This window comes from Octopus sinensis, linkage group LG27 (assembly GCF_006345805.1).
Source record: "Octopus sinensis linkage group LG27, ASM634580v1, whole genome shotgun sequence".
NCBI lineage: Eukaryota > Metazoa > Mollusca > Cephalopoda > Octopoda > Octopodidae > Octopus > Octopus sinensis.
In genome coordinates, this window is record NC_043023.1 from 20,476,775 (window position 1) to 20,503,676 (window position 26,902).

The following is a 26,902-nucleotide window of genomic DNA, read 5'->3' on the forward strand; positions in this document are numbered from 1 at the left end:
AGAGGGGACAAACAAGAACAAAGGGATTAAGTTGATCATATCGACCCCAGTGCGTAACTGGTACTTATTTAATCGACCCCGAAAGGATGAAAGGCAAAGTCGACCTCGGCGGAATTTGAACTCAGAACGTAACGGCAGACGAAATACCTATTTCTTTATTACCCACAAGGGGCTAAACACAGAAGGGACAAACAAGAACAAAGGGATTAAGTCGATTATATCGACCCCAGTGTGTAACTGGTACTTATTTAATCAACCTCGAAAGGATTAAAGGCAAATTCGACCTCAGCAGAATTTGAACTCAGAACATAGTGGCAGACGAAATACCACTAAGTATTTCGCCCGGCGTGCTAACCACTCTGCCAGACAAATATGGTATACCGCCAAAATGTCTTGGTCGCTTGTCACTGCCTCCATGGGGCCCAATACTTGAAGGGTTCTTCTTATGTGCCACTAGCACGGGTGCCATTCAGATGGCACTGGCACCAGGCAGAAGACGTGGAAACAACTAATGTTAAAATGATGAAAAAGGATGAAGAAAGTTAATTGTGAAAAAAAATAAAACATTAATATAGGCGCAGGGAGTGGCTGTGTGGTAAGTAGCTTGCTTACCAACCACATGGTTCCGGGTTCAGTCCCACTGCGTGGCATCTTGGGCAAGTGTCTTCTGCTATAGCCCCGGGCCGACCATAGCCTTGTGAGTGGATTTGGTAGACGGAAACTGAAAGAAGCCCATCATATATAATGTATATATATATGTGTGTGTGTGTGTGTTTGTGTGTCTGTGTTTGTCCCCCTAGCATTGCTTGACAACCGATGCTGGTGTGTTTACGTTCCCGTCACTTAGCGGTTCGGCAAAAGGGACTGATAGAATAAGTACTGGGCTTAAAAAAGAATAAGTCCCGGGGTTCGAGTTGCTCGACTAAAGGCGGTGCTCCAGCATGGCCGCAGTCAAATGACTGAAACAAGTAAAAGAGTATTAATAGTTACCTGTCTTTAAGGTCATCCATCGAAGCTAATCAGATCGACTCAGATATCAACAGGCCCCATAGGGTGGTACAGCACCCACAAAGCTGTATGCATATTCTCTTACTCTTTTTACTCTTTTACTTGTTTCAGTCATTTGACTGTGGCCATGCTGGAGCACCACCTTTAGTCGAGCAACTCGACCCTGGGACTTATTCTTTTGTAAACCCAGTACTTATTCTATCGGTCTCTTTTGCCGAACCGCTAAGTAACGGGGACGTAAACACACCAGCATCGGTTGTCAAGGAACGCTAGGGGAACAAACACAGACACACAAACACACACACATATATATACATACATATATACGACAGGCTTCTTTCAGTTTCCGTCTACCAAATCCACTCACAAGGCATTGGTCGGCCCAGGGCTATAGCAGAAGACACTTGCCCTTGATGCCACGCAGTGGGACTGAACCTGGAACCATGTGGTTGGTTAAAATATCATAAATATGAAGAGCTGAAAGCTAAAAGACAAAGCAACAGAGACACCAGTTGGTCCCCTCCATGTAGCCATCTGCCTGTCTATCTGTCCATCTGTCTATCCTTCCATGCATTTGTCTTTCTATCCATCTAGGGAAGCACTCCGTCGGTTACGACGACGAGGGTTCCGGTTGATCCAAATCAACGGAACAGCCTGCTCGTGAAATTAATGTGTAAGTGGCTGAGTACTCCACAGACACGTGTACCCTTAACGTAGTTCTCGGGGATATTCAGCGTGACACAGAGAGTGACAAGGCCGGCCCTTTGAAATACAGGTACAACAGAAACAGGAAGTAAGAGTGAGAGAAAGTCGTGGTGAAAGAGTACAACAGGGATCACCACCATCCCCTGCCGGAGCCTCGTGGAGCTTTAGATGTTTTCGCTCAATAAACACTCACAACGCCCGGTCTGGGAATCGAAACCGCGAGTCCGCTGCCCTAACCACTGGGCCATTGCGCCTCCTTTATCCATCTACCTGTCTGTCTGCCTACCTATATCTCAAAAAGCCGTTAGACCATGGCAATTTCTGCATCACCGCAAGAGACTACTCTTTTACTTGTTTCAGTCATTTGACTGTGGCCATGCTGGAGCACCGCCTTTATTTCCTCGTGTTCCTCTCCAATGAAGAGCATAGGCTCGAAACGTAAAAGACATTCTTACCTTCCCAAGCATCAAACTAATACACCTGTTTGTTGTTTACACACCTGTCTTCGTCTTTTGTTTTTCTCCTTTACTCTTTTACTTGTTTCAGTCATTTGACTGTGGCCATGCTGGAGCACCACCTTTAGTTAAGCAAATCGACCCCAGGACTTATTCTATCGGATCTCTCTTGCCTAACCACTAAGTTACGGGGACGTAAACACACCACCATCAGTTGTCAAGTGATGTTGGGGGACAAAAACACAAACATATACACACACACATACATAAATATATATATATACGAAATCGAAATCGAAATCGAACCAATCCTATGACTGGCACCCGGCAGATGCCAGGACCCCTGGACTGGAGATACGTAAAAAGCACTATCCGAATCGTGGCCGATGCCAGCGCCGCCTCGACTGGCTTCCGTGCAGGTGGCACGTAAAATGCACCAATCTGACCTGGCCGATGCCAGCCTCGCCTGGCACCAGTGCAGGTGGCACGTAAAAAGCACCCACTACACTCATGGAGTGGTTGGCGTTAGGAAGGGCATCCAGCTGTAGAAACACTGCCAGATAAGACTGGAGCCTGGTGCAGCCTTCTGGCTTCCCAGATCCCCGGTCGAACCGTCCAACCCATGCTAGCATGGAGAACGGACGTTAAACGATGATGATGATGGGCTTCTTTCAGTTTCCATCTACCAAATCCACTCACAAGGTTTTGATCAGCCCGAGGCTATAGTTGAAGACACTTGCCCAAGGTGTCATGCAGTGGGACTGAACCCGGAACCATGTGGTTGGTAAGCAAGCTACTTACCACACAGCCAGGGGAAATTTTTTAAATATTTTTCATATTTTAACAATTAAAAAACTTTTAAAACTTCAAAGAAAAAAAAATCTGGATTTTCAAAAAGGGATCTCCAAGGGCTTCCTTGCTGTTCACAGAAGCTATTAAACCATTTCACACTATTTCAGCTTCTTGTCATCTTTCATCTTCCCTTATTTCACTTCGTCATTTTTCTACATTTTCCATCGGTTTTTTCTTCCTTCTTTTCATTTCCCTCATCTTTCGTTCTTAGCTTTTTGTGTCCTCATCACTAATTGCTAATTACTCAATTATCACTTTCTTCTTTCCTTCTGTCTACCTGTTCATTCTGCCTACCATATTCATAAATGCCTTTAACCCTTCCTTTACTGTATTTCTGTTGAGATGTTCTGTGTTTCTTTCATTAATTTTAAATTTAACAAAGAATTTACTAAAATAACTTCGTTATAATTAAGCTAGTGTTAGGAACATAAATTGTGACTAAGGTTTGGTGGAAGATTTAATTCAGAACTTATGAAAACAAAACATTTATACTACAGAGAGCCAGAGGTGGTTTCAGCCAGGTTGATATCGAAAGGGTTAAAAATATCATGGTAACTTTAACCCTTTTGTTACTACAGAGCCAGAGATTGTTTCAGACAGGTTGGTATCAAAAGGGTAAATTTGCAGATTTTGTTACACTTGTTAGAAATAGCAGCCAAATCTTGTGCAAATTGAAGGTACATTTGACTGACTGTCTTTAAACCCTTTTGTTACCATATTTCTGTTGAGATGTTCTGTGTTTCTTTCAATTACTTTAAATATAACAAAGAATTTAGTAAAATAACTTAGTTATCTTTAAGCTAGTGTTAGGGACATAAATTGTGACTAAGGTTTGGTGGAAGATTTTAATTCAGAACTTATGAAAACAAGATATTTGTACTACAGAGAGTCAGAGGTGGTTTCAGCCAGGTTGGTAACAAAAGGGTTAAAATCACATTAAAGTTTAATTAGATATGCAAATTAAAAGTTGCCCCAAAGACTGTTTCCCTTGCTTGTAGCTAAATTATACATGGCTTCACATAAAAAATCTTGCACAACAAATATATTTTTTTTGTATTAAATATATTAAAAATTTTTTGTATATCGACTTGCCTAACTTGCTTCTTACATTTACTCAACTACCGACTCGAGTCCAAATCTTTTGAACACTTCAAAGTGTGTTTTATGTAAAGAACACCTGTCTCTAACCTAACCACTAAGTCCAGTTTTGTTTTATTCCATGTTTATTTCCTCGTGTTCCTTTCTGTTGAAGAGCGTAGACTCGAAATGTAAAGGATTTACTTACCTTCCCGAGCGTCACCTGTCATCTTTTGTTTTCTGTAAATTTCAACTACATATAAAGTAACAACCTGAGGAAAAGAAATCCTTGAAAGGGGTGAGTTAAACATCCAATTCACTGGTCCTTCAGTTGGATACCATATAAATATTGGTATAATCTTTATATATAAAATTTAAGTTGTGTGTGAGACTGTCTCCTCCGATTTAGATTCCTAACTACTCCCACATTTTGCGGTGCAGTTGAACCAAAACCGGGTATCTTATAGTCGTCATTCATATCGAGCCCTTCTGGGTATTAGTGCGCGTCTACGATGAGTCTAAGATTAAAAAAAAAATTTACCATCATTTTTCCGCATTTTTAATGATTTTTGCTCAGGTTATATAAGGAAAGTAACTCTCTAAAAATGCTTATATATTTATTTCCCTTACAAACCTGAGCAACGCCGGGCGATACTGCTAGTTCAATTATAGAGATAAATTAATTTATATTATATTATAATATAAATAAATTAATGGATTGTCAACAGAATATCTCTATATTTAATTTATATATATCTGTGTGTGTGGAGGCGCAATGGCCCAGTGGTTAGGGCAGCGGACTCGCGGTCGTATGATCGCGGTTTCGATTCCCAGACCGGGCGATGTGAGTGTTTATTGAGCGAAAACACCTAAAAGCTCCACGAGGCTCTGGCAGGGAGTGGTGATCCCTGCTGTACTCTTTCACCACTCTTTCTTCTGTTGGCCTGCTTGCTTTGCCAGCAGGGTGGCGTAGTTCGAAGGCTAAAACGATGCGAATGCATTGTGACCAGCGATGTGTAACTACATCTGATGGACTGGTCGGTCACGTGATCACGTGATATATATATATATATATTTATATATGATGGCTGCCCCCTCGTTATCGAGTATGGCCATTGCACGAAGCTTAATCAATATTGTTATCGTGCAATGCCTGTGCAAGAAGATTTTTTTTAAAGTAAGGAAAGGCTGTGCACTGAGTCAATCCCACTCACTAAGCAACAGCAGCCATAATCCGAAAAGAAGAACAAGTCAACATCATCGGTAACCACTGGGCCGCAGGTTTTATGTCGGAGTTATCCCAGTTACCTGAGTTACCTTCTCCTAGAAGGATGCCCTAACAAAGGCCAGGAGTCCTTCACTCCCAATGGTTTAACCGCGCGATCGGGTATTCAGTCCGATTATTTCTATGTCCCTGCGCATGATACAGCCTTAAGACATTTATTGGATGGCCGTTGACTCTCAAGAGCTCCTCCGCCCTTTGACGGGTTTTGTTTATCATCCTGCAGGGTGTCCAATAAACACCCTCCTCACCAAGCAAGCTTGCTGGGGTTGCCGGTTTAGTCGCCGACGACCCGACCATGCAACAGGTTGTACTGGGTTACATGTTACCAGTAGCACTCGAAAGTGACCTGATATATACACACATATATACATACAGTCATGAAAACAATAATGCAATTATAAAATATTTTACTGAATATATTTATTTCTAGATTTTTGTTTTTGTCTTGAGTGTGTGTAAAATAGACACACGCATACAGATTATAGAAATATGGACTCCTGAAATAAATATATACACATACAGATATACAGATTAAATACACACACACACATACATACATACATTATATATATTCTTTTCACACTTCCACTTGTTTCAGTCATTAGACCACGACCAGACTGGGGCACTGCCACGACAGGCTGAATCAAACAAAACTTGTTTTTTTTTTTTTTTAAATGTCTTGTACTTAGCCAATTGGTCTCCTTTGCCAAACCACTGGGTCACAGGGACATAAATACACCAACACCGGTTGTCAAGCAGAGATGAGGAACAAACACACACACACATATATATATATATATATATGTATATATATATATACTCTTTACTTGTTTCATTCATTTGACTGTGGCCATGCTGGAGCATCACCTTTTAGTCGAGCACATCAATCCCAGGACTTATTCTTTGGAAGCCTAGTACTTATTCTATCAGTCACTTTTGCCAAACCGCTAAGTTACGGGGACATAAAAGAGAGTAAAGAGTATATATATATATTGCTGGTGTTAGGAAAGGCACACACAATACTCACATGTGTGTATATTAATATACAAAACATAAATAAAAACATATCCACACCTATATATAAATATATATACATGTGTATATTAATACATAAACACCCACATACAAGCATTATATAAACTATATAAATACATTCAAATAAAATACCTCTCATATATACACACACACACACACACACATATATATATATATATATATATATATATATATATATATATATATATATATATATATATATATATACACACACAGTTTTTATAAAATGCTTGAGCAATGAAACAAATGTACAACTGGATATTATATTACAAGAATGTACGCATTATATATACACAAACATGTATGTACATTGACATATACATACACTAACATAAATACAGAATATACATATATTTATGTAAATAAAAACACACTACCCACTTTATGCACACACACCCACACATATATATACATATACACACATATGCGGTGGATGTGACTGGAATGTAAATACAGCAGAATGCTAAGTACACCAATGCAAGGAACCCTTATAGTCTACCTTCTCAATAAGGGGCCACACTGAAGGGAGAAGAAAGGTGCAGTGGTCATATCTGGAATGTGTTTCATCATAAGTTTGGTTGGTAAAGGCTGACCAAGGGTTCAACAACACCAGGTTAATGTGGAGTAGTCTGCCACGTATCATAGCTATACTGTCTTTTGGTCTGTACACACATACATACACACGTGACAGCCCCAAATTTCTACCCCTATAAAAGTGTACTTATTACATCACACAACATTATCTGACATCCCAAACTAAAGGGCAACATAATTTCCTTCTTTTGCTCTTCTTTGAACCGCGATAAAGAGTTCGTAACCCGAAATATCGAGACTAATTAAATACATCTCAATTAACATAGTATCATCGTTATCATGTATTTCGAATATTTAATGTTGTTAGACATTACTGTCACCTTCTATAAACAATATGTTGATATTGTAACAAGAACAAACTACCCAGCAGTATGAAGCATCCGCCTGTATATACCCATCTTTCTATCTGTTTATGCACGTATCCATTTTCCAGTTTTGGTCTGTGTGTATCTTTCTTTCTTTCAACATGTATGTATATACATATATACATACACATATATATACATACATATATATATGCATACATACATATATATACATACATACATACATATACATACACATACATACATACCTACATATACATACATATATATATATATACATACCTACATATATACATACATATATATACACATACACACATATACATACACACACACATATATATATATATATATATATATACACACATACACACACAGGGTGCAGCAGAAGTAACACTCTTTTTGCATTTAATAACTTTTATAGTATATATATAAATGTTTAATTAATTTTTTACTGGACACAAATTTATTGCATTAACCCTTTCGTTATCAAACCGCCCAAAGCCGCCCGAATTTATCTATTCATATTTAAATGAGAATATCAGAGCAAATCTCTTTAGTACATTCGTGAAAACACGTATTATACTTCGTAAACACTTCAACTACAGTTTTGTACAAAAATCGAAGTGTAATTTTAATTCCGTGAATTTTGGGAGATTTTTTTCCGAAATTTGTTCCTATTGTGTTTTCAAAATTTGTAATTCTGACAAAAAATGGATACGAATTTCATTATATCAAGCAGCGAGTCAGAATTCGAAGGATTTTCTACTGAAGACCTTCATAAATCTAACTCTACGACTGAAAAAAAAAAAGCATGTGGTATTTGATAATGAATCTGATGTTTCATTTTCCGAAAGTGAAAACAGTGAATCCGAGTGCTCCGACAGCGATAAGAAAAATGAATTGGCACCTGAATGGAGTGAAAATTTAAAAACTGTTTCTTTCGGTGATTTTTCTGAAGAAACTGGACCAAGCCACAGACTTTCCCAGAAGGGTAAAGCCTTAGACTATTTCTTTTTACTTTTTCGAATGAGCCTATTTGAAATCATTACGGCGGAAACGAACTGTTACGCTAAATGTAAACAAAGTGAAAGAAAGGATAGTGTGTGGTTTCCCACAACCTTAAATAAAATTAAGGCCTATTTTGCCATAAATATTATTATGGGTATCAGAAAGTTACCCAGAATAACAAATTCTATCATAAAATTTTGTTGTATACCCAATTGAATATTAGCTAATAACCCATTTTCTATAGCGATGTTTGAACAAAATTTTAATAATTTTATATTTTGTTGAATTTACCTGTATCTACCTGCAATTAGAGTCACTTTGTGACAAAAATTATAGTATAGAATTGGTTGAGAATATTTCATTAAATTATCTTCCAAAAATCAGATTAATATATTGATAAATAAAAAAGTTATAGTTGTTAAATGAAACCAGACTAAATTTATGATTATGTAAGAAATTAATTGAAACACATAAGGGGTGTATTTTGGTCAGAAATATAGTAACGAAAGGGTTAATTAACGAAACGAATAAGAAACTAATGAAAACAAATCGCAGAAGTTTTAGGAAATAAAAAAAAACTCAATCAGAATCTAGAAAACTTGAATACAAAAGAGCATTACTTCTGCCACACCCTGTATATATATATGTGTATATATATATATATATATATATATATCCATCCACCTATTAATCGTTATGACTACTTGTCCATTCATTCATCAACCTATCCATCTAGATGTCTCTCTCTAGCCTATCAAATATCTTTTGATCTATCTACCTGTCTATCAATCAATCTATCGGTTTGTTTGTGTTTCAATCAGTCAATCTACCAATCCATCTGTGTATCAATCAATCTATCTGTGCTGATCAATCTATCTATCTACTTGTCTGTCTGTCCGTCTGTGTTCCAATCAATCAATCTACCAACCTGTCTCTCCGTCTGTTTATCAATGAATCAATGTCTATCTATCCATCTGTATATCAATCAATCAATCTATCATTCTGTCTGTTTCAATCATTCTACCAATCTGTCTGTCTGTCCATCTGTATATCAATCAATCAATCTGTCTGTGTTTATCAATCTATCTATCTACTCATTTCTCTCTCCATTTGTGTATCAATCATTCAATCAAATCAATCAATCAATCAATCAACCAATCTGTCTGTCCATCTGTGTATCAATCAATCAATCAATCTATCGGTTTGTCTGTGTTTATCATCAATCCATCTACCTGTCTGTCTGTCCATCTGTGTCTCAATCAATTTGTCTGTGTTTATCAATCAATCAATCTATCCATCTGCTCATCAGTCTCTCCGTTGGTGTATCAATCAATCTACCTACCAATCTGTCTGTCTGTCCATCTGTATATCAATCAATCAATCAATCGATTTGTCTATGTATCAATCAATCTACCTACCAATCTGTCTGTCTGTCCATCTGTATATTAATCAATCAATCGATTTGTCTATGTATCAATCAATCTACCTACCAATCTGTCTGTCTGTCCATCTGTATATCAATCAATCAATCAATCTGTCTGTCTGTCCATCTGTATATCAATCAATCAATCAATCGATTTGTCTATGTATCAATCAATCTACCTACCAATCTGTCTGTCTGTCCATCTGTATATCAATCAATCAATCAATCTGTCTGTCTGTCCATCTGTATATCAATCAATCAATCAATCGATTTGTCTATGTATCAATCAATCTACCTACCAATCTATCTGTCTGTCCATCTGTACATCAATCAATCAATCAATCACTGTCTGTGCCTATAAACCTACCCCTCAATCCACCGATCCATTTCTCTGTCTATCTCCCTATCCGTCCGGCCGTCCACCTTTCAGCCTGTCCCTACCCCCTCACCTAAATACCCCAGTTTCTGTCCCCTCACCCATCAATAACAATCAACCGCAAACTGATACCCCAACACTCACCTCATCCGTCCATACTTTCCTCACACATTCTTGAAAACACCTTCCAATATTTTGTCACCCATCAAGTATCAGTCTCTCTCTCTCTCTCTTCTTCTCTGTCTCTCTCCCTCCTTCTCTGTCTCTCCCTCTCTCCTTCTCTGTCTCTCCCTCTCTCTCCTTCTGTCTCTCTCCCTCCTTCTCTGTGTCTCCCTCTCTCTCCTCCTGTCTCTCTCCCTCCTTCTCTGTCTCTCCCTCTCTCTCCTTCTGTCTCTCTCCCTCCTTCTCTGTGTCTCCCTCTCTCTCCTTCTGTCTCTCTCCCTCCTTCTCTGTCTCTCCCTCTCTCTCCTTCTGTCTCCCTCTCTCCTTCTTTGTCTCTCCCTCTCTCCTTCTTTGTCTCTCCCTATCTCCTTCTCTGTCTCCCTCTCTCCTTCTTTGTCTCTCCCTCTCTCCTTCTCTGTCTCTCTCTCTCTCCTTTCTTTCTCTCTCTCCTTCTCTCTCTGTCTCTCTCCCTCTTTCATACCATAATAAACCACAAATAACACCACACACAAACAAACACTTTTAGGAATCATCTTAACCAGCCTCTCCCTCCCTCCCTCCCTCTCTCCCTCCCTCTCTCTCCCTCCCTCCCTCCCTCCCTCTCTCTCCCTCCCTCCCTCCCTCCCTCTCTCTCTCTCTCCCTTTAATCTGAAGATTGTCGTAGAAATACCTTGCTTGGTTGTATTGGAATAATGGACGGAATGTTTGATGTATGCAAGAGAGAGGGAGAGAGAGAGAGAGAGAGAGAGAGAGAGAGAGAGAGAGAGAGAGGAGAAATATATTGGTTTCAAATTCTGGCACAAAGCCAGCAATTTTGGTGGGAGTCGAAATGAGTTGATTGCTTCAACCCCAGCGTATAACCGGTACTTATTTTATCGACCTCGAAAGGATGAAAGGCAAAGTCGACCTCGGCGGAATTTGAACTCAGAACCTAACAGCTGGAATACCACAAAGCATTTTGCCCAGCATCCGAACGATTCCGCCAGTTGGCCGCCTTTAGAGACAAGGGGTATATTGACAACAAAAAATTCCCAAAAAAACAAAGGGCCACATTTTTTCGTTTTGGGTGGAGGAGGGGAGACATGAGGAAGGGTATCATCAACATTCAACTAGCATCAACCCCCAGTACGTAACTGGTTAAACAAGAAAATGATAAAATCAAAGAAAAATATTTACAAAAACAGATTAAAAACATCTCCCTAGACCTTCCCCCTCCTCCACCCACCTAATGAAAGCAACAACGTGTGGTCAAGAATATCGCGTTTTTGACGGGGTGACGCGGCATTGTGGTTTGGCGTGGTGGCCCTCACAAATGCCTCAAGTCGTTCTCGAGACTGTAAACCTTAGACTTGAGACGTTTCAGCTCATGCATAATCTTCTGGGACCGTCCTGTCGACAGATGGACATTACGCAGGATTCTCATGTCCAGGTTATCCGGATCTTTCTCGTCGAGTTCTTCACTTAGGCCAAGCGTCACCTGGTAAAATAAACAATAACAATAATAAATAAATACATAATGATAATCATTTTTACTACAGACACTGATGTATGGTGAAACTACACCCCTGCTGGTAAAAAGTGGTAGTAGCCAGCCATTACAAATAAACCAGCAGTTGGTCAACAGAAGTAGGTTGAGAGTACGTGTTGATAGTTGTGTCTGTACTGATATAGTAATCTAACTGTGGTACTGGGTGGATGTTATAATGATCCAACCCTTTGAGGATAATAATGCTGTATGACTCGGGGTTGTACGGTGCAAGATAGAAACATTCTATCCATGACTTCGAAATATAACAATATCTGTCAGAAAGACAACTGTTGTCAAAAGACATACAATAGTGGCAAAAGATATATATATATATATACAGATATATATATTGTTACGGAGGTAAAATTAACAGGAGAACATTGTGCCGTAGTTCTGTTGGTTGGAGTTGAACCGGCGCTCCAGTTGTTCAGGACGACAAAAATATCCTTTGTCCTGTCAACGGCAACAGTAAAATAATGAGGTTAGGAAGTGGCATTTGATCCCTACACGGTCAGGGAAAGGTTATAAAAAAATTAAAATGCCACCCTATAAATGCGAGAGGTGCAGTTGGCAACAGGGTAGTTGGCAACAGGGTAGTTGAGAACAGGGTAGTTGGGAGAGACGGTCAGTCGATGCGGACAGCCAGCCAGGAGATGAAGACGGCGAGAGACAGATAGAGGTAGTGAAGAAGACAGTGAAGGGACAAGTACGAGAGACGGTCAGTTAGCGAGATGAAAATTTGTAGTAGGCTCAGAAAGTGTTGCGGACGGAATGTGTGCTGGTAATACTCTTTTACTTGTTTCAGTCATTTGACTGCGGCCATGCTGGAGCACCGCCTTTAGTCGAGCAAATCGACCCCAGGACTTATTCTTTGTAAGCCCAGTACTTATTCTATCAGTCTCTTTTGCCGAACCGCTAAGTGACGGGGACGTAAACACACCAGCATCGGTTGTCAAGCAATGCTAGGGGGACAAACACAGATAAACAAACACACACACGCATATACACGTATATATATACATATATACGACAGGCTTCTTTCAGTTTCCGTCTACCAAATCCACTCACAAGGCATTGGTTGGCCCGGGGCTATAGCAGAAGACACTTGCCCAAGGTGCCACGCAGTGGGACTGAACCCGGAACCATGTGGTTGGTTAGCAAGCTAATTACCACACAGCCACTCCTGCGCCTGTTTATTTACGTTTTGATTTGTATTTTGAACTTTGATGTTTTGATTGTAAAAATATGGGGAATCTGTGACATAATCTGTTGAAAAGAAAATTAAGAAAGAAAAAGAAAATTGTGTTGGAAGGAGAAGAAAAGAAAAGAGAAAGAGACTGTAAACTGTGAAAAGAAAAGAGAAAGACTATTTCTTTCGATTGTTTTCCAAATTCTGTATTGTTTTGATTGTTGTCGAACGTTGGATGATGCTAAATGCCATTGATTGTTCCTTTTTTTAACTCCGTGCACCATCTGTTAAATGTCTGTTAACCTTGTAGTTAAATGCTTTTGTTTTGAAATGTTTTGATTGATTTTGTGACGTATAAAAACTGTTAAATTGTACGCAATGTTGCTCCCGTCCACTCAGCTGGCAAAAATGAGTAGTATCTGTATTTCAAAGGGCCAGGCCTGTCACAGTCTGTGACACACTGAATCTCCCTGAGAATTACATTAAAGGTGCAGGCGTCTGTGGAGTGCTCAGCCACTTGCACGTTAATTTCACGAGCAGGCTGTTCCGTTGATCGGACCAACTGGAACCCTCGTTATCGTAACCGACGGAGTCCTCCTTTTTTTATATGTATATATTTTATATAGTTCACAGATGAGATCCAGAGATTCTCTGGATAGAAGCCATTTAGTAATACTGAAAAGGTTCAAACTTAGACTCCGATGTCTTTACAGGGGATCGATTCCACAAGGTAAGGAATGGCTGTAACAGGGATCAGGTGGGACAGGTACACAGACAGACAATTATGCAGATGAAACAAATTAAGCATCAAATATATTAAATAGATCCTGGACAACAGAGGTTAAATGATGACGGCGATAGTGATGTAGTGAGGTTATCTTGTAACTCAGAGGGACTCTCTAGTCTTGTGAGTGACAAGGCAACCCACACAGTGTTGGTGCCATGGAAAGCAAACCCACCTTGGGCACACTGTAAAATGGATGGCATCAGGAAGGGCAGCCAACACACTGCACTAACATGGGGACAGGGGACGAAATGAATACCCGACTGCAACACAAGTAGTCAGAGTACAATTATTACATGAGGGGTACTCAGACAACTCTGTTACGACAGAAGTACTCTAAACAAAGAGTACATACTGTTACACTGTATTAGAGGAGTATTCCATTACACATTTTCACACTAGCTCTAAGTACTCTCTTTCTTACACCTAGTACTCTATATAACCACACTACCTCCAAGTACTCTCTCTCTCTCGCCTTGTACTCTATATACGTACTTCAGAAACCGAAGTACACTGCACTGCCTCTCAGAACTCTCTCATACTTTGTACTCTATATAACTACTTTGGAAATGGGAGTACACCACACTACATCTAAGTACTCTCTCTCTCTCACACACACCTTGTACTCTATATAACTACCTCAGAAATAGAAGTACACCACACTGCTTCCCAGTACTCTCTCACACCTAGTACTTTATATAATCACTTTGGAAATGGGAGTACACCACACTACCTCTAAGTACTCTGTCTCACACCTTGTACTCTATATAAGTACTTCAGAAACAGAGGTACCCTGGGCCTCACCTTATACAGCTCCCTCTCGACCTCCTTCAACCTGGTCCTTAAGTTCTTTATGTCGTTCTTGAACCCTTCCACCTCGAAGTGCCTCCTCCGCTCCAACTCCTGGTAACGAGTATTCATCAACTGCAGGCGTTTTGACATCTTATGACTTCGATCCTGGAACGAAAACAACAACTTTAAGACGGGTCATAGCAAAGACATCACTCAGGTCACAACTGTAAGACAAGTCATAGGAAACACGCTGCTTATTTCACAACTTTAAGACATGACAGACTTGAGACACCATTTAAACCACAATTTTAAGACGTGTCATAGCAAAGACATCACTTGGGTCACAACTTTAAGACAAGTCATAGGAAAGAGCCAATACTCAGATCATAACTAAGACATGTCAAAATATAAATAATACACATTTGACAAGTTTAAGACATGTCACAGCAAAGATAATATTTAGAACAAAATGTTAAGACATCACGAGGACACTATTTCGCCCTTTACTCTCTTTTACTTGTTTCAGTCATCTGACTGTGGCCATGCTGGAGCACTGCCTTTAGTCGATCGAGCACATCGACCCCAGGACTTATTCTTTGTAAGCCTAGTATTTATTCTATCAGTCACTTTTACCAAACTGCTAAGTTACGGGGGACGTAAACACACCAGCATCGGTTGTCAAGTGATGGGGGGGGACAAACACAGACACGAAAATACATACATTATATATATACACACATACATACACACGAGTGGAGGTGCAATGGCCCAGTGGTTAGGGCAGCGGACTCGCCATCGTAGGATCGCGGTTTCAATTCCAAGACCAGGCGTTGTGTTTATTTAGCGAAAACACCTAAAAGATCCACGAGGCTCCAGCAGGGGGGGGGGGCGATGCCTGCTGTACTCTTTCTCTACAACTTTCACTCACTCTTTCTTCTGTTGGCCTGCTCGCTTAGCCAGCGGGGTGGCATCATTTGAAGGCTAATACAATGCGAAGCGCATTGTGACCAGCGATGTGTAGCAACATCTGATAGCCTAGATGGTCACGGTGATCACGTGACACACACACAGAGGTACACATACACATGTACACACACATACACACAGGTACACATACACATATACATATATATACACATGTGTATATATACATATATATATATGTATATACGATGGGCTTCTTTCAGTTTCTGTCTACCAAATCCACTCACAAGGCTTTGGTCGGCCTGAGGCCGTAGTAGAAGACACTTGCTGAAAGTGCCACACAGTGGGACTGAACCCAGAACCATGTGGTTGAGAAGCAAGCTTGTTTACCACACAGCCACGCCTGCCCCAATCTATGAGGTTTCTTAAACCTTTTGTGATCCAAGTGCTGCCTTTTGCTATGACGGATGATGCGGATGGACTCAATAGACTCAATGCCACAGACAAAAATATTCAGAATTAAAATTTATTTTTGGTTGAGAAGAGAAAAAAGAAAAGAGAAAAGGAAAGGGGAGATAACTTCGGGATATTCAGAGTTTACCTTGTAAAGTTTAATTAGCCTTGTCTGTGTGTGTGTGGTTGGTGTGTGTGTGTGTGTGGTTGGTGTGTGTGTGCGCGTGTGGTTGGGGTGTGTGTGTGTGTGGTTGGTGTGTGTGTGCGCGTGTGGTTGGGGTGTGTGTGTGTGTGGTTGGTGTGTGTGTGCGCGTGTGGTTGGGGTGTGTGTGTGTGCGTGGTTGGTGTGTGTGTGTGTGCGTGCGTGGTTGGTGTGTGTGTGTGTGCGCGTGTGGTTGGGGTGTGTGTGCGTGGTTGGTGTGTGTGTGTGTGTGCGTGCGTGGTTGGTGTGTGTGTGTGTGCACGTGTGGTTGGGGTGTGTGTGCGTGTGGTTGGTATATGCGTGGTGTGTGTGTTTGTGTGTACGTGGTGTGTGTGTGTATGTGGTTGGTGTGTGTGTGTTTGTGTGTGCGTGGTTGGTGTGTATGCGTCGTTGGTGTATGTGTGTGCATGTGTGTGGTTCGTGTGTGACTACGTAGTTGGTGTGTGTGCGCGTGGTTGGTGTGTGTGTGTGTAATTGGTGTATGTGTGTGTGTTATTTTTAAGGTGATACCCAGGAACTCAACTATGAGTCAACTGCAAAGACACATACACACACACACAAACACACATACATATATGCAATTCAATGAACAATTAAAAAAAACGAATGTACAAAAAATATATCAGCTTGATGATGATGCTTAGTGAAAGGAGAGAGTTTAACATTTTGAGCAATAGCTCTTTGTTGGAAAGGAGAAAAGGAAAAGTCCAAAGAAAGAAAAAAAAAATCACCAACAATCCATGTGTGGTTACATTTCTGAGCTATATACATATATACACACACACACACACTCATATATATATATATATATATATATATATATATATATATATATATATATATATATGTATGTATATGTATGTATGTATGTATATATATATATATATATATATATATATATATATATATATATATATATATATCATCATCATCATCATCATCGTTTAGCGTCCGCTTTCCATGCTAGCATGGGTTGGACGGTTTGACTGGGGTCTGGGAAGCCAGAAGGCTGCATCAGGCCCCAGTCTGATCTGGCAGTGTTTCTACAGCTGGATGCCCTTCCTAATGCCAACCACTCCATAAGTATAGTGGGTGCTTTTTACGTGCCAGACGAGGCTGGCAACGGCCACGATCGGTTGGTGCTTTTTACGTGCCACCAGCACGAGGCCAGTCAGGGCAGCGCTGGCAACGGCCACGTTCGGATGGTTCTCTTACGTGCCACCGGCACTGGTATCACAGCTACAATTTCCATTGATGTTGATCAATTTTGATTTTGATATATATATATATATATATATATAATATAAATAAAAAGGGTTTTGTATGATTGTGTATAGAGGGATATATATTATTCATAGAAATTCCAACTCTGTTTTTTATAATTTATTTATATCCTTTATAATATTAATGTAGAAAAAAGAGTATATAGTATAAATAGTATATGTAGTGTAAAATGAAATGAAGTATTGATTGTCTTATTGAATAGATGAAATATTGAATATCAAATATTAAGAGACTAGTATACTTTCTTGTATTAAAGAGGGTCTTCAAGGTCCCAGGTTGTGACAGGAATGTGACCTGGTGTGTGTGTGTGTGTGTATATATATATATATATATATATATATATATATACGTTTAAATATTTGTTTGTGCAAAATTTTTTATGTGAAGTCGTGTCTTGAAACAGATATTGTTATATTTCGGAATGGTCATTTTGCCAGTTTAGCCAATAAAAACACACGCACTATATATTTGGTGTTATTTTGCTTCAGTGTTATTTATTTTTTTACATTAATCTTAATCTTAATTCGGCCAAAGCCCTGTGAATGGATTTGCAAGTTGGAAACTGAAAGAAGCCCACCGATATATATATATATATATATATATATATATCAGGTGGGCTTCTTTCAGTTTCCATCTAGCAAATCCATTCACAAGGCTTTGGTCGGCCTGAGGCTATCGTAGAAGACACTTGCCCAAGGTGCCATGAAGCAGGACTGAACCTGGAACCGTGTGGTTGTGAAGCAAGCTTCTTACCACACAGCCATACACACATATCCACACACACTACGAAGGAAAAAAAAACCCCAAAAGAACATACTCTAATCAGTCGTGACAATCCATTGATGCCATTCCCACATGATGACACATAAACACAAACCTTGAAGGACTCCTTGGCAAAGTCCCCTTCTTCTCGGATCTTACACAGTTCTTCCTCACCTTCTATGGCCTGCGACCGATACATATCGGACATTGTCTTGACTTGCTGGAGTTCAAATCGCAGGTTCTGCAGAAATAACGTTTGAAACAGAAAATAAAAACACCCAACAACACAAAAAGACCAGACACACACACACACTCTCTCTCTCTCTCTCTCCTTCACTCCCTCTGGAGATTTTAAGATCTCCAACTTTAGACATGCAACACAGCCCTATTCTAACACATATACACATGCATATATATATACACACACACAAACACCAGTCATACACACATACACAGACCATACACCACACACACTATTGACACACACATCAGTCATGCAATAATGTGGGCCCAAGTGGAGGCGCAATGGCCCAGTGGTTAGGGCAGCGAACTCGCGGTCGTAGGATCGCGGTTTCGATTACCAGACCGGGCGTTGTGAGTGTTTATTGAGCGAAAACACCTAAAACTCCACGAGGCTCCGGCAGGGGATGGTGGTGATCCCTGCTGTACTCTTTCACCACAACTTTCTCTCACTCTTACTTCCTGTTCCTGTTGTACCTGTATTTCAAAGGGCCGGCCTTGTCACTCTCTGTGTCACGCTGAATATCCCCGAGAACTACGTTAAGGCTACACGTGTCTGTGGAGTGCTCAGCCACTTACACGTTAATTTCACGAGCAGGCTGTTCCGTTGATTCGGATCAACTGGAACCCTCGTCGTTGTAACCGACGGAGTGCTTCCACACAATGTGGGCCCTAGATTGCAAATACCAGGGTTTCTGAGGAGTGTGGAACCAACTCTTAGCCCCTACGGGTCCAAGCTCTATTCTAACAACTTTAGCCAGTAACACTAACTACTATACACTGCCTGAATAAAAGATGGGATGGTCACAGCTGGAACGTCTTTGATCATGGGTCTGTCTAGATCAGGACTGACCTGGGGCTAAACAAAAACAGCTACAGCCACTAATACTGACTCCTATACTATACATTAGATAATGTAGTCCTAGATACACAATGCCTGAATAAGAGTTGGAATGGTCACAGCTGGAACATCTTTGGTCATAAGTCTATCTGGATCAGGACTGACCTAATGGATAAATACGAGGTTGAGTCAAAAAGTAATGCCATTTTATTTAGGACAGGTATAATTACCAACACAGGAACATGTATCATAAATCAAGATGAAGCTGGTCCTCTGTGGATCTCATCCCTACTTCTCAACCTAATCATCGTTTCTCTCAATAGCAATGTTCCACCTTCGAATGAGAGCAAGTATCCCTGCTCCTGTAAAATTCTGTTGACTGTTCTTTGAACCATTTCTTCACTACAGTTTTCACTCCCTCGTCACTAGAATAATGTTTGCCTCTCAAACCCTCTTTCATGGGGCCGAAGAGATGATAGTCCAGTGATGAGGGAATGGAAACTGTAGTGGACGAGGAAGACATGGGAAAAAATGGTGGAGGCAGATCTCAGCACCGTGAGCTGCTCAGAAGAAATGATAAAGAATCGGGATGTCTGGGAGATTTGAGGTTCTTGAGAAGACCTGTCCATTGCAGTGAAACCCGATTTCCAAAGCACCGTTTGTGTGTGTGTGTGGACTATCATCTCTTCGGCCCCATGAAAGAGGGTTTGAGAGGCAAACTTTATTCCAGTGATGAGGAAGTGAAAACTGTAGTGAAGAAGTGGCTCAAAGAACAGTCAACAGAATTTTACAGGGGCAGGGATACATGCTCTCATTCAAAGGTGGAACATTGCTATTGAGAGAAACGATGATTAGGTTGAGAAGTAGGGATGTGATCCACAGAGGACCAGCTTCATTTTGATGTATGATACATGTTCCTGTGTTGGTAATTATACCTGTCCTAAACGAAATGGCATTACTTTTTGACTCACCCTCGTAGCTACTGCTACTACTGGTAAAGATCCCCTTTGGTTTTGAATGACCAGGGGGTTGCACCTAGAAAGCTCCCCTCTGAGGAACAAGTCTGAGAAAAGTAATTCCAAATTCTATGTTAAAACTGAACCAAATCCACAAAATTTATGCTTAACTTATGCGTATTAAATATTTAAAAATATATTGGGGGTTAGGGAGCAGACCCTTTAGGGGGTTAGGGAGCGGACACTTTAATTCATGATCTATTTCCAATTGGCCAATTCATTTAAACTCATCCATTAGGCCTGTTTTAAACAATATGGGGTCAGATTATTAGTTAAATAGGATCATCATCATCATCGTTTAACGTCCGTTTTCCATGCTAGCATGGGTTGGACGGTTCAACCGGGGTCTGGGAAGCCAGGAGGCTGCACCAGGCTCCAGTCTGATCTGGCAGAGTTTCTACAGCTGGATGCCCTTCCTAACGCCAACCACTCCGTGAGTGTAGTGGGTGTTTTTTACGTGCCGCCAGCATAGGTGCCAGGCGAGGCTGGCAAACAGCCACGCTCGGATGGTGCTTTTTATGTGCCACCGACACAGAAGCCAGTCAAGGTGTCGCTGGCATCAGCCACGTTTGGATGGTGCTTTTTATGTGCCACCGGCACGGGGGCCAGGCGAGGCTGGCAAACGGCCATGATCAGATGGTGCTTTTTACATGCCACCAGCACAGAGGCCAGTCGGGGCAGCGCTGGCAAACGGCCACGTTCGGATGGTTCTCTTACATGCCACCGACACAGAAGTCAGTCAAGGCGGCACTGGCATCAGCCACATTCGGATGGTGCTTTTTACATGCCACCAGCACGGAGGCCAGTCGGGGCAGCGCTGGCAATGCCCACGTTCGGATGGTTCCCTTACGTGCCACCGGCACTGGTACCACAGCTACAAGATCATATTAGTTTATCTAAACTAAATAAATTGTTAAATAAAAGTCCATTCATTTATATGAATGGCCATATATACCAGCCTAGGGCAGCGGACTCGCAGTCGTAGGATCTCGGTTTCGATTCCCAGACCGGGCGTTGTGAGTGTTTATTGAGCGAAAACACCTAAAGCTCCACGAGGTTCCGGCAGGGGGGTGGTGGTGATCCCTGCTGTACTCTTTCACCACAACTTTCTCTCACTCTTACTTCCTGTTTCTGTTGTACCTGTATTTCAAACGGCCGGCCTTGTCACTCTCTGTGTCACGCTGAATATCCCCGAGAACTACGTTAAGGGTACACGTGTCTGTGGAGTGCTCAGCCACTTACACGTTAATTTCACGAGCAGGCTGTTCCGTTGATTCGGATCAACCGGAACCCTCGTCGTCGTAACCGACGGAGTGCTTCCAAAAATATACCAGCCTCCCCTCCTTTCCACACCATCGATGTTATCCAAGGGAAGGGCAAAGGGACCGATAGAGCTTGGCCCTTGTGATGTCACAACTCATTTGGAGCAACGTGAAATAAAGTGTCTTGCTCAAGAACACAACACAGCCCGGTCTGGGAATCGAACTCACAACCTTGTGATTCCTACTGACCTGTATCTCTTCAAGAAGTTCCTGGTCTTTATTCTCTGTGAACTGCATCCCAATACCGCAAACACCAACGCCAATCTGCTGGGTTGCATCCGCTGCATGTCTGGTGCAGGCGCTGCACATACCATGCTTGTTACAGCAGCGGTGGTGGGGGTGGTGTCCGTCAGCGATGTCCTTCGTCGCTGTTGCGATGACGCTGGATGCTGTGGCAGTCCTCCTCTGCGTCGCTGCCACGTGGTGGCAATGATGCTTGGACCATTCCTGCAGCTTGTCCAAGTGCTGCAGCAGTTCGTCCTTCTCGGCCATCCACTCGCGCTCGTTGGTGCGCTGCGTGTAGCGCTGCTGCAGAAACTGCTTGGTGGTGTCGTACAAGAGTTCCTGCGTCTTCTGCACTCTGCACACAAAAAGACAAAGACAATAAAGGTAATAATAATAACAACAACAACATTAATAACAATAATAATAAAAACAATAACAATGGTAATAATAATATTAATTAATTCTTTTTATTGGCCACAAGGGCTGACACACATGATTAGAAAACATAAAGGGAGAAAACAGGATGAAAGGTTACAAAGGATTTTGTCCGTTTGTTAAAATATTGTGTAAAAACTGTTTAACAAGGAAAGATTATAACAATGAAAAAAACTCCCAATAGGGGGAGGTGTTACGAAAGGTTCCTGGTGGAAAAAACCCATAAAAGCCAACGGTAGCCTGGTCAAAAAAGGGGGATAGAGAGCCCCTTTCTCCTTTTGTAATACCTTTTTAAATCACAGGTGTATCCTCAGAATGGGTCCTTTCACACTGGCCATTCTTGCACAATTCATCCACCTTTCAGTAAACTTGCCATCGGACAACACTCTCCTCTCTAACCTCATCTTCCTTTTCAAGTGAAACTTGAAAAAGTTGATGAGGCCTTGACCAAAGAGGAAAGTGTCTGACTTTAGCCCTTTCAAACGGGTCTACCATACAACCTCTTTCGCCACACCCACTAGGCAAAGGAAAATGGCCTTGCCCTCCTTGTTAAAGGAGGTCAGCAGGGCAATCTTCACTATGGATTCAGCTGATAGCCGGATCCGTCCTATACGTGACAGTAGGTGTTCGACATAAGCCCATAGTTCAGCAATACTCAGGCACTGGACGAGTGCGTGCAGAACGGTTTCGTTGTCCTGGCAACACTCCGGGTATGCCCGGCTGACGGCACTTCCGTGCCGGTAGAGTTTATCCCGAACAGGCAGAGCCCCTCGGTAGAACTGCCAGGCGAGTGACCTCTGGAAATTATCCATTGGCCCCAGCCCGAAAGTCCTTCCGAACAGACCGCTCAGTTTGTTATCGCTAACGCCTAGAGTTTCCCCGAGAACATCGTCGCATTTTTCCTCCACTAACCCTCTATAGAATGCTAGAGTGGAGCTGTAACCGATCGCATTGCCCGCCTGGCGGAGGGCGGAGAGAGCTTGACGGCACTCGAGGTGCCAAGCGCCCTTTCTCGGTCTACGTTTGATCCAGGTCTGAAGCTCTGTCAAAGAGACAAGCTGCGGAAAATCGCGTCTGACAAAAGACGACCACACCTGTTCACCGTCTAGGAAACGCTTGAGATGTCGCAGCCTGAGCGCATGTCTGCGCATCAGTAACCACGGCATTCCAAGGCCTCCGTTCGGCGGTCGTTGACAGCAGATGAATCGCCTGACCAGTGGCACCTGACCCTTCCACAAAAAGTCGAAGAGCAGGCGTACCAGCTTGGCCAACCAGCGGTCGGGACAAGGGACGACGGTCAAGCGGTAATAGATGACGGATGCGATGTACGCATTCGCCACCTCCGCTCGACCTTTCAGGGACAGCTTCCTCTCGGCCCATTTCTGGGTGAGACGTGCCACCCTGCTCGTCACCTCTTCCTAGTTTTTATCCACCTGGAGGTCCGGACTGAACCAGACCCCGAGCAGTTTAACGGGTCTGTCTGTCCAGCGCCCTACGATGCTGTTGGACGGCATGGGCTTGCCTCTCCAGGTGCCCAGTTGCAAGCCCACAGACTTTTCCACGTTAATCTTTGCCCCTGTCACCGCTTCGTACTCGTTTAGTGTCTCGCCACCAGTGACGTCGTCGGCATAGGCAGACACGCTGTTTCCCCCTCCTAGATCGTGCGGGATACCCTCAAAGCCTCCAACTTGCGCAGTAATGGCTCAAGAGTCAATATGTACAAGAGGGAGGAGAGAGGGCATCCTTGGCGGACCGAACACAAGATGTCGAACGGTTCCAAAAGGTGACCGTTCACCCGTATCACCGAGCAGATGTTGCTGTATAAAGCAGCTATCCACCCGTGGAAGACTGGACCGAAACTGGCTGCCTTGAGAACAGCTGCAAGGTATCGATGGTCGACCCTATCGAAGGCTTTACTCTGATCTAAGTTGATCAAAGCCCCACCCGCGCCAGCGTCGTTACCCACCCTCTCTATGATGTAGCGCATGAGATGGAGGTTGTCGTGTATCGACCTGGTCGGCACGGCGCATGTCTGCGTCCCGCCGACCAGCTTGTCCACGACAAGCGCCAATCTCTTGGCTAGCACCTTGGCCAAAATCTTCAACTCTGCATTGAGCAGAGTGATGGGCTGAAAATTCCCTATAACGTCCCCCTTGTTTGGGTCCTTTTTTAGCAAAGCCACCACCCCTCGACAGACAAAAGCAAGAATTCTCCCGTTTTGTTGCCAGTTGCAGTAGACGTTTGCCAACAGGCCCGCAAACAAGTCTGGCATTGAAATGTAAAGCTCGTAGGGCAGACCATCCAAACCCGGCGATCTACCTCTCGTGCAGCTTTCCATCGCTCCTTCCACTTCCCAGGCAGATATCAGTCTTTCACAGCACCCTGCCTCGCTGTCCGAGAGTTGCAGTAGGCCGTCCAGGTACACACCGAAATCTATCCCGTTGTTTGTCCCACCATTTGTCCCAAACAGTTGAGCAACGTGCCGCTGAAACACCGCACACATCTGCTTCAGTTCGGAAACCTTGTGCCCGTTCTGGTCCATGAAAGATCGAACGGTCGCTTTGTTGCCACGCGGGCCCATCGAGCAGCTCTAGTCCCCTCCCCGCTTAGCGAACGCGCCTTAGCTCTGACAATGCATGGCGTCAAAGTGTTGGTCGAGGGCCAACCTTGCTGCCAACACGTCGGTTGCGATGCCTGCCTCAAGAGCCTCGTCTAGTTTCTTAACTAAATCCCACTCTGTTTTTCTACGTTCTACAGCTAGAGCCTAACTAAACCTAATCGACTCTACTCTAATTGCTCTCTTGAGGGCAAACCACCAGTTGTTGTTGATGATTGCCCCCGTGAGCGCCCGCTTAACTAGTAAACTAATCCGGTCTCTGTAAGCTTTGCGCGCCGTTAACAACGCGTTCAGCTTCCAGTAGCCGGGTCCCTGTCTATGTAGCCTATCTAAGTCGACCGTACAGATCACGAATTTGTGATCCGTGTAGTCGACTAGGTGGATTTGTGGACACCCTACGCTGTCCTTATCCGCTGGCCTACAAAACACTCTAAGTACGATCTAGACGACCCGATGCGATTGGTCCAAGTCCACATTAGCACATTCGGGTTGTCTAGTCGAAACCTGTCGGACAGCTGAAAGCGGCCAAGTAGGTTGGCGAGGCTCTTGCACCCTCCCCCTCTCCTATCAGACGCTCCCCTGCCCACCTGATCGAAACGTTCGTCTAAGACAGCGTTCCAATCCCCAACTAGCACTAGAGTGCGTGACGTTCCCAGGAAAACTTCCAGACGTTTGAAATAATCCGACTGCCCTGCTCCTGTTGGAGCGTAGGCAGCCAGCAGTCTGAAAACACCGCCGTCTCTACCGTCTACGTCGAGGACCACCAACTTACCTTCCGGATCCAGAAAGACTGTCCTTATTTTCAAATCCAGGCCCTTCCGAAACAACACCGCAGTACCACCACCGCCCGCTCCCGGCCAACACGAAGATAGAAAAATCTCGTATCCACCAAAAAGGGCTGCGAATTCCTGCGGGTCGGAGAGCCTGGTTTCACTGATGGCTGCTACATCCACATCATGAAACCTCAGGTCATTTAACAGGTGACCCGAGGCCTCTCACATTTAAGCAACCCATTCTGAGTTCAGCCATGTTTTTTTAAAAAGGTTTAGAAGGAGAAAAAGGCTCTACTTACTGTTGTTTGGTGGGGGTGGCTCCCTTGTGCTTTTGCACGGGTGTTTCCATCAGGTTTTTTGAAGAGTTTTCTGGAGAAATTTCTCCCTAACGACCCGACATCGTTAGGGAATTTCTCCTTGATTTCATTATATTTTTCTTCATTTATTTTTTATGGTGAGAATGTGTGCTGGTGTTGTGTTGTGCGTTGGTATAATGAAATCAGTAATTTTAGTACCTGTATTTTGTTTCAGGTGTGTGTGACAAGTTGTTCATGTTTCGTGTTTATAGCTGTGTGGCCGTTTGCCAGCCTCGCCTGGCACCTGTGCTGGCGGCACGTAAAAAGCACCCACTACACTCACGGAGTGGTTGGCGTTAGGAAGGGCATCAAGCCGTAGAAACATTGCCAGATCAGACTGGAGCCTGGTGCAGCCTCCTGGCTTCCCAGTCCCCAGTTGAACCGTCCAACCCATGCTAGCATGGAAAGCGGACGTTAAACGATGATGATGATGATCCTATTTAACTAATAATCTGACCCCATATTGTTTTAACCCTTTAGTGTTTAAACCGGCCATATCTGGCCCAAATATTCTATATGTTTTATAATCAAACTGGGAATATCTGGCCCCTCAAACCTAACCTACATTGACATTCAAAAAATAAACAATCACATCATTGAAACCTCAAAGCTACAAGATAATGCATGATTAATTCAAAACAATTTGAGTGAAAAAGTATTACATTTAACAGAGTAATCTGAACACTAAAGGGTTAAAACAGGCCTAATGGATGAGTTTAAATGAATTGGCCAATTGGAAATAGATCATGAATTAAAGGGTCCGCTCCCTAACCCCCAATATATTTTTAAGTATTTAATACGCTACCCATTAGGTCAGTCTGTTTGTGTT

General features: G+C 42.6%; 1 protein-coding gene across 3 annotated transcripts in view; it reads right to left on the reverse strand.

Moving 5' to 3' along the window:
- Positions 1–11,389: 11,389 nt before the first annotated feature.
- The window catches only part of LOC115225349 (coiled-coil domain-containing protein 77-like), a 104,460-nt gene continuing 88,947 nt past the window's right edge, over positions 11,390–26,902 (reverse strand). For all 3 annotated transcript variants that reach the window (XM_029796299.2, XM_036514123.1, XM_036514122.1), the window contains exons 7-10: positions 21,857–22,247; positions 18,364–18,489; positions 14,636–14,788; positions 11,390–11,807 (exon numbers count right to left, since the gene is read on the reverse strand). In XM_029796299.2, coding sequence (XP_029652159.1) covers positions 11,637–11,807; positions 14,636–14,788; positions 18,364–18,489; positions 21,857–22,247 — 841 coding nt within the window. In that variant the 3' untranslated portion in view covers positions 11,390–11,636. The remainder of the gene's footprint in view (positions 11,808–14,635; positions 14,789–18,363; positions 18,490–21,856; positions 22,248–26,902) is intronic.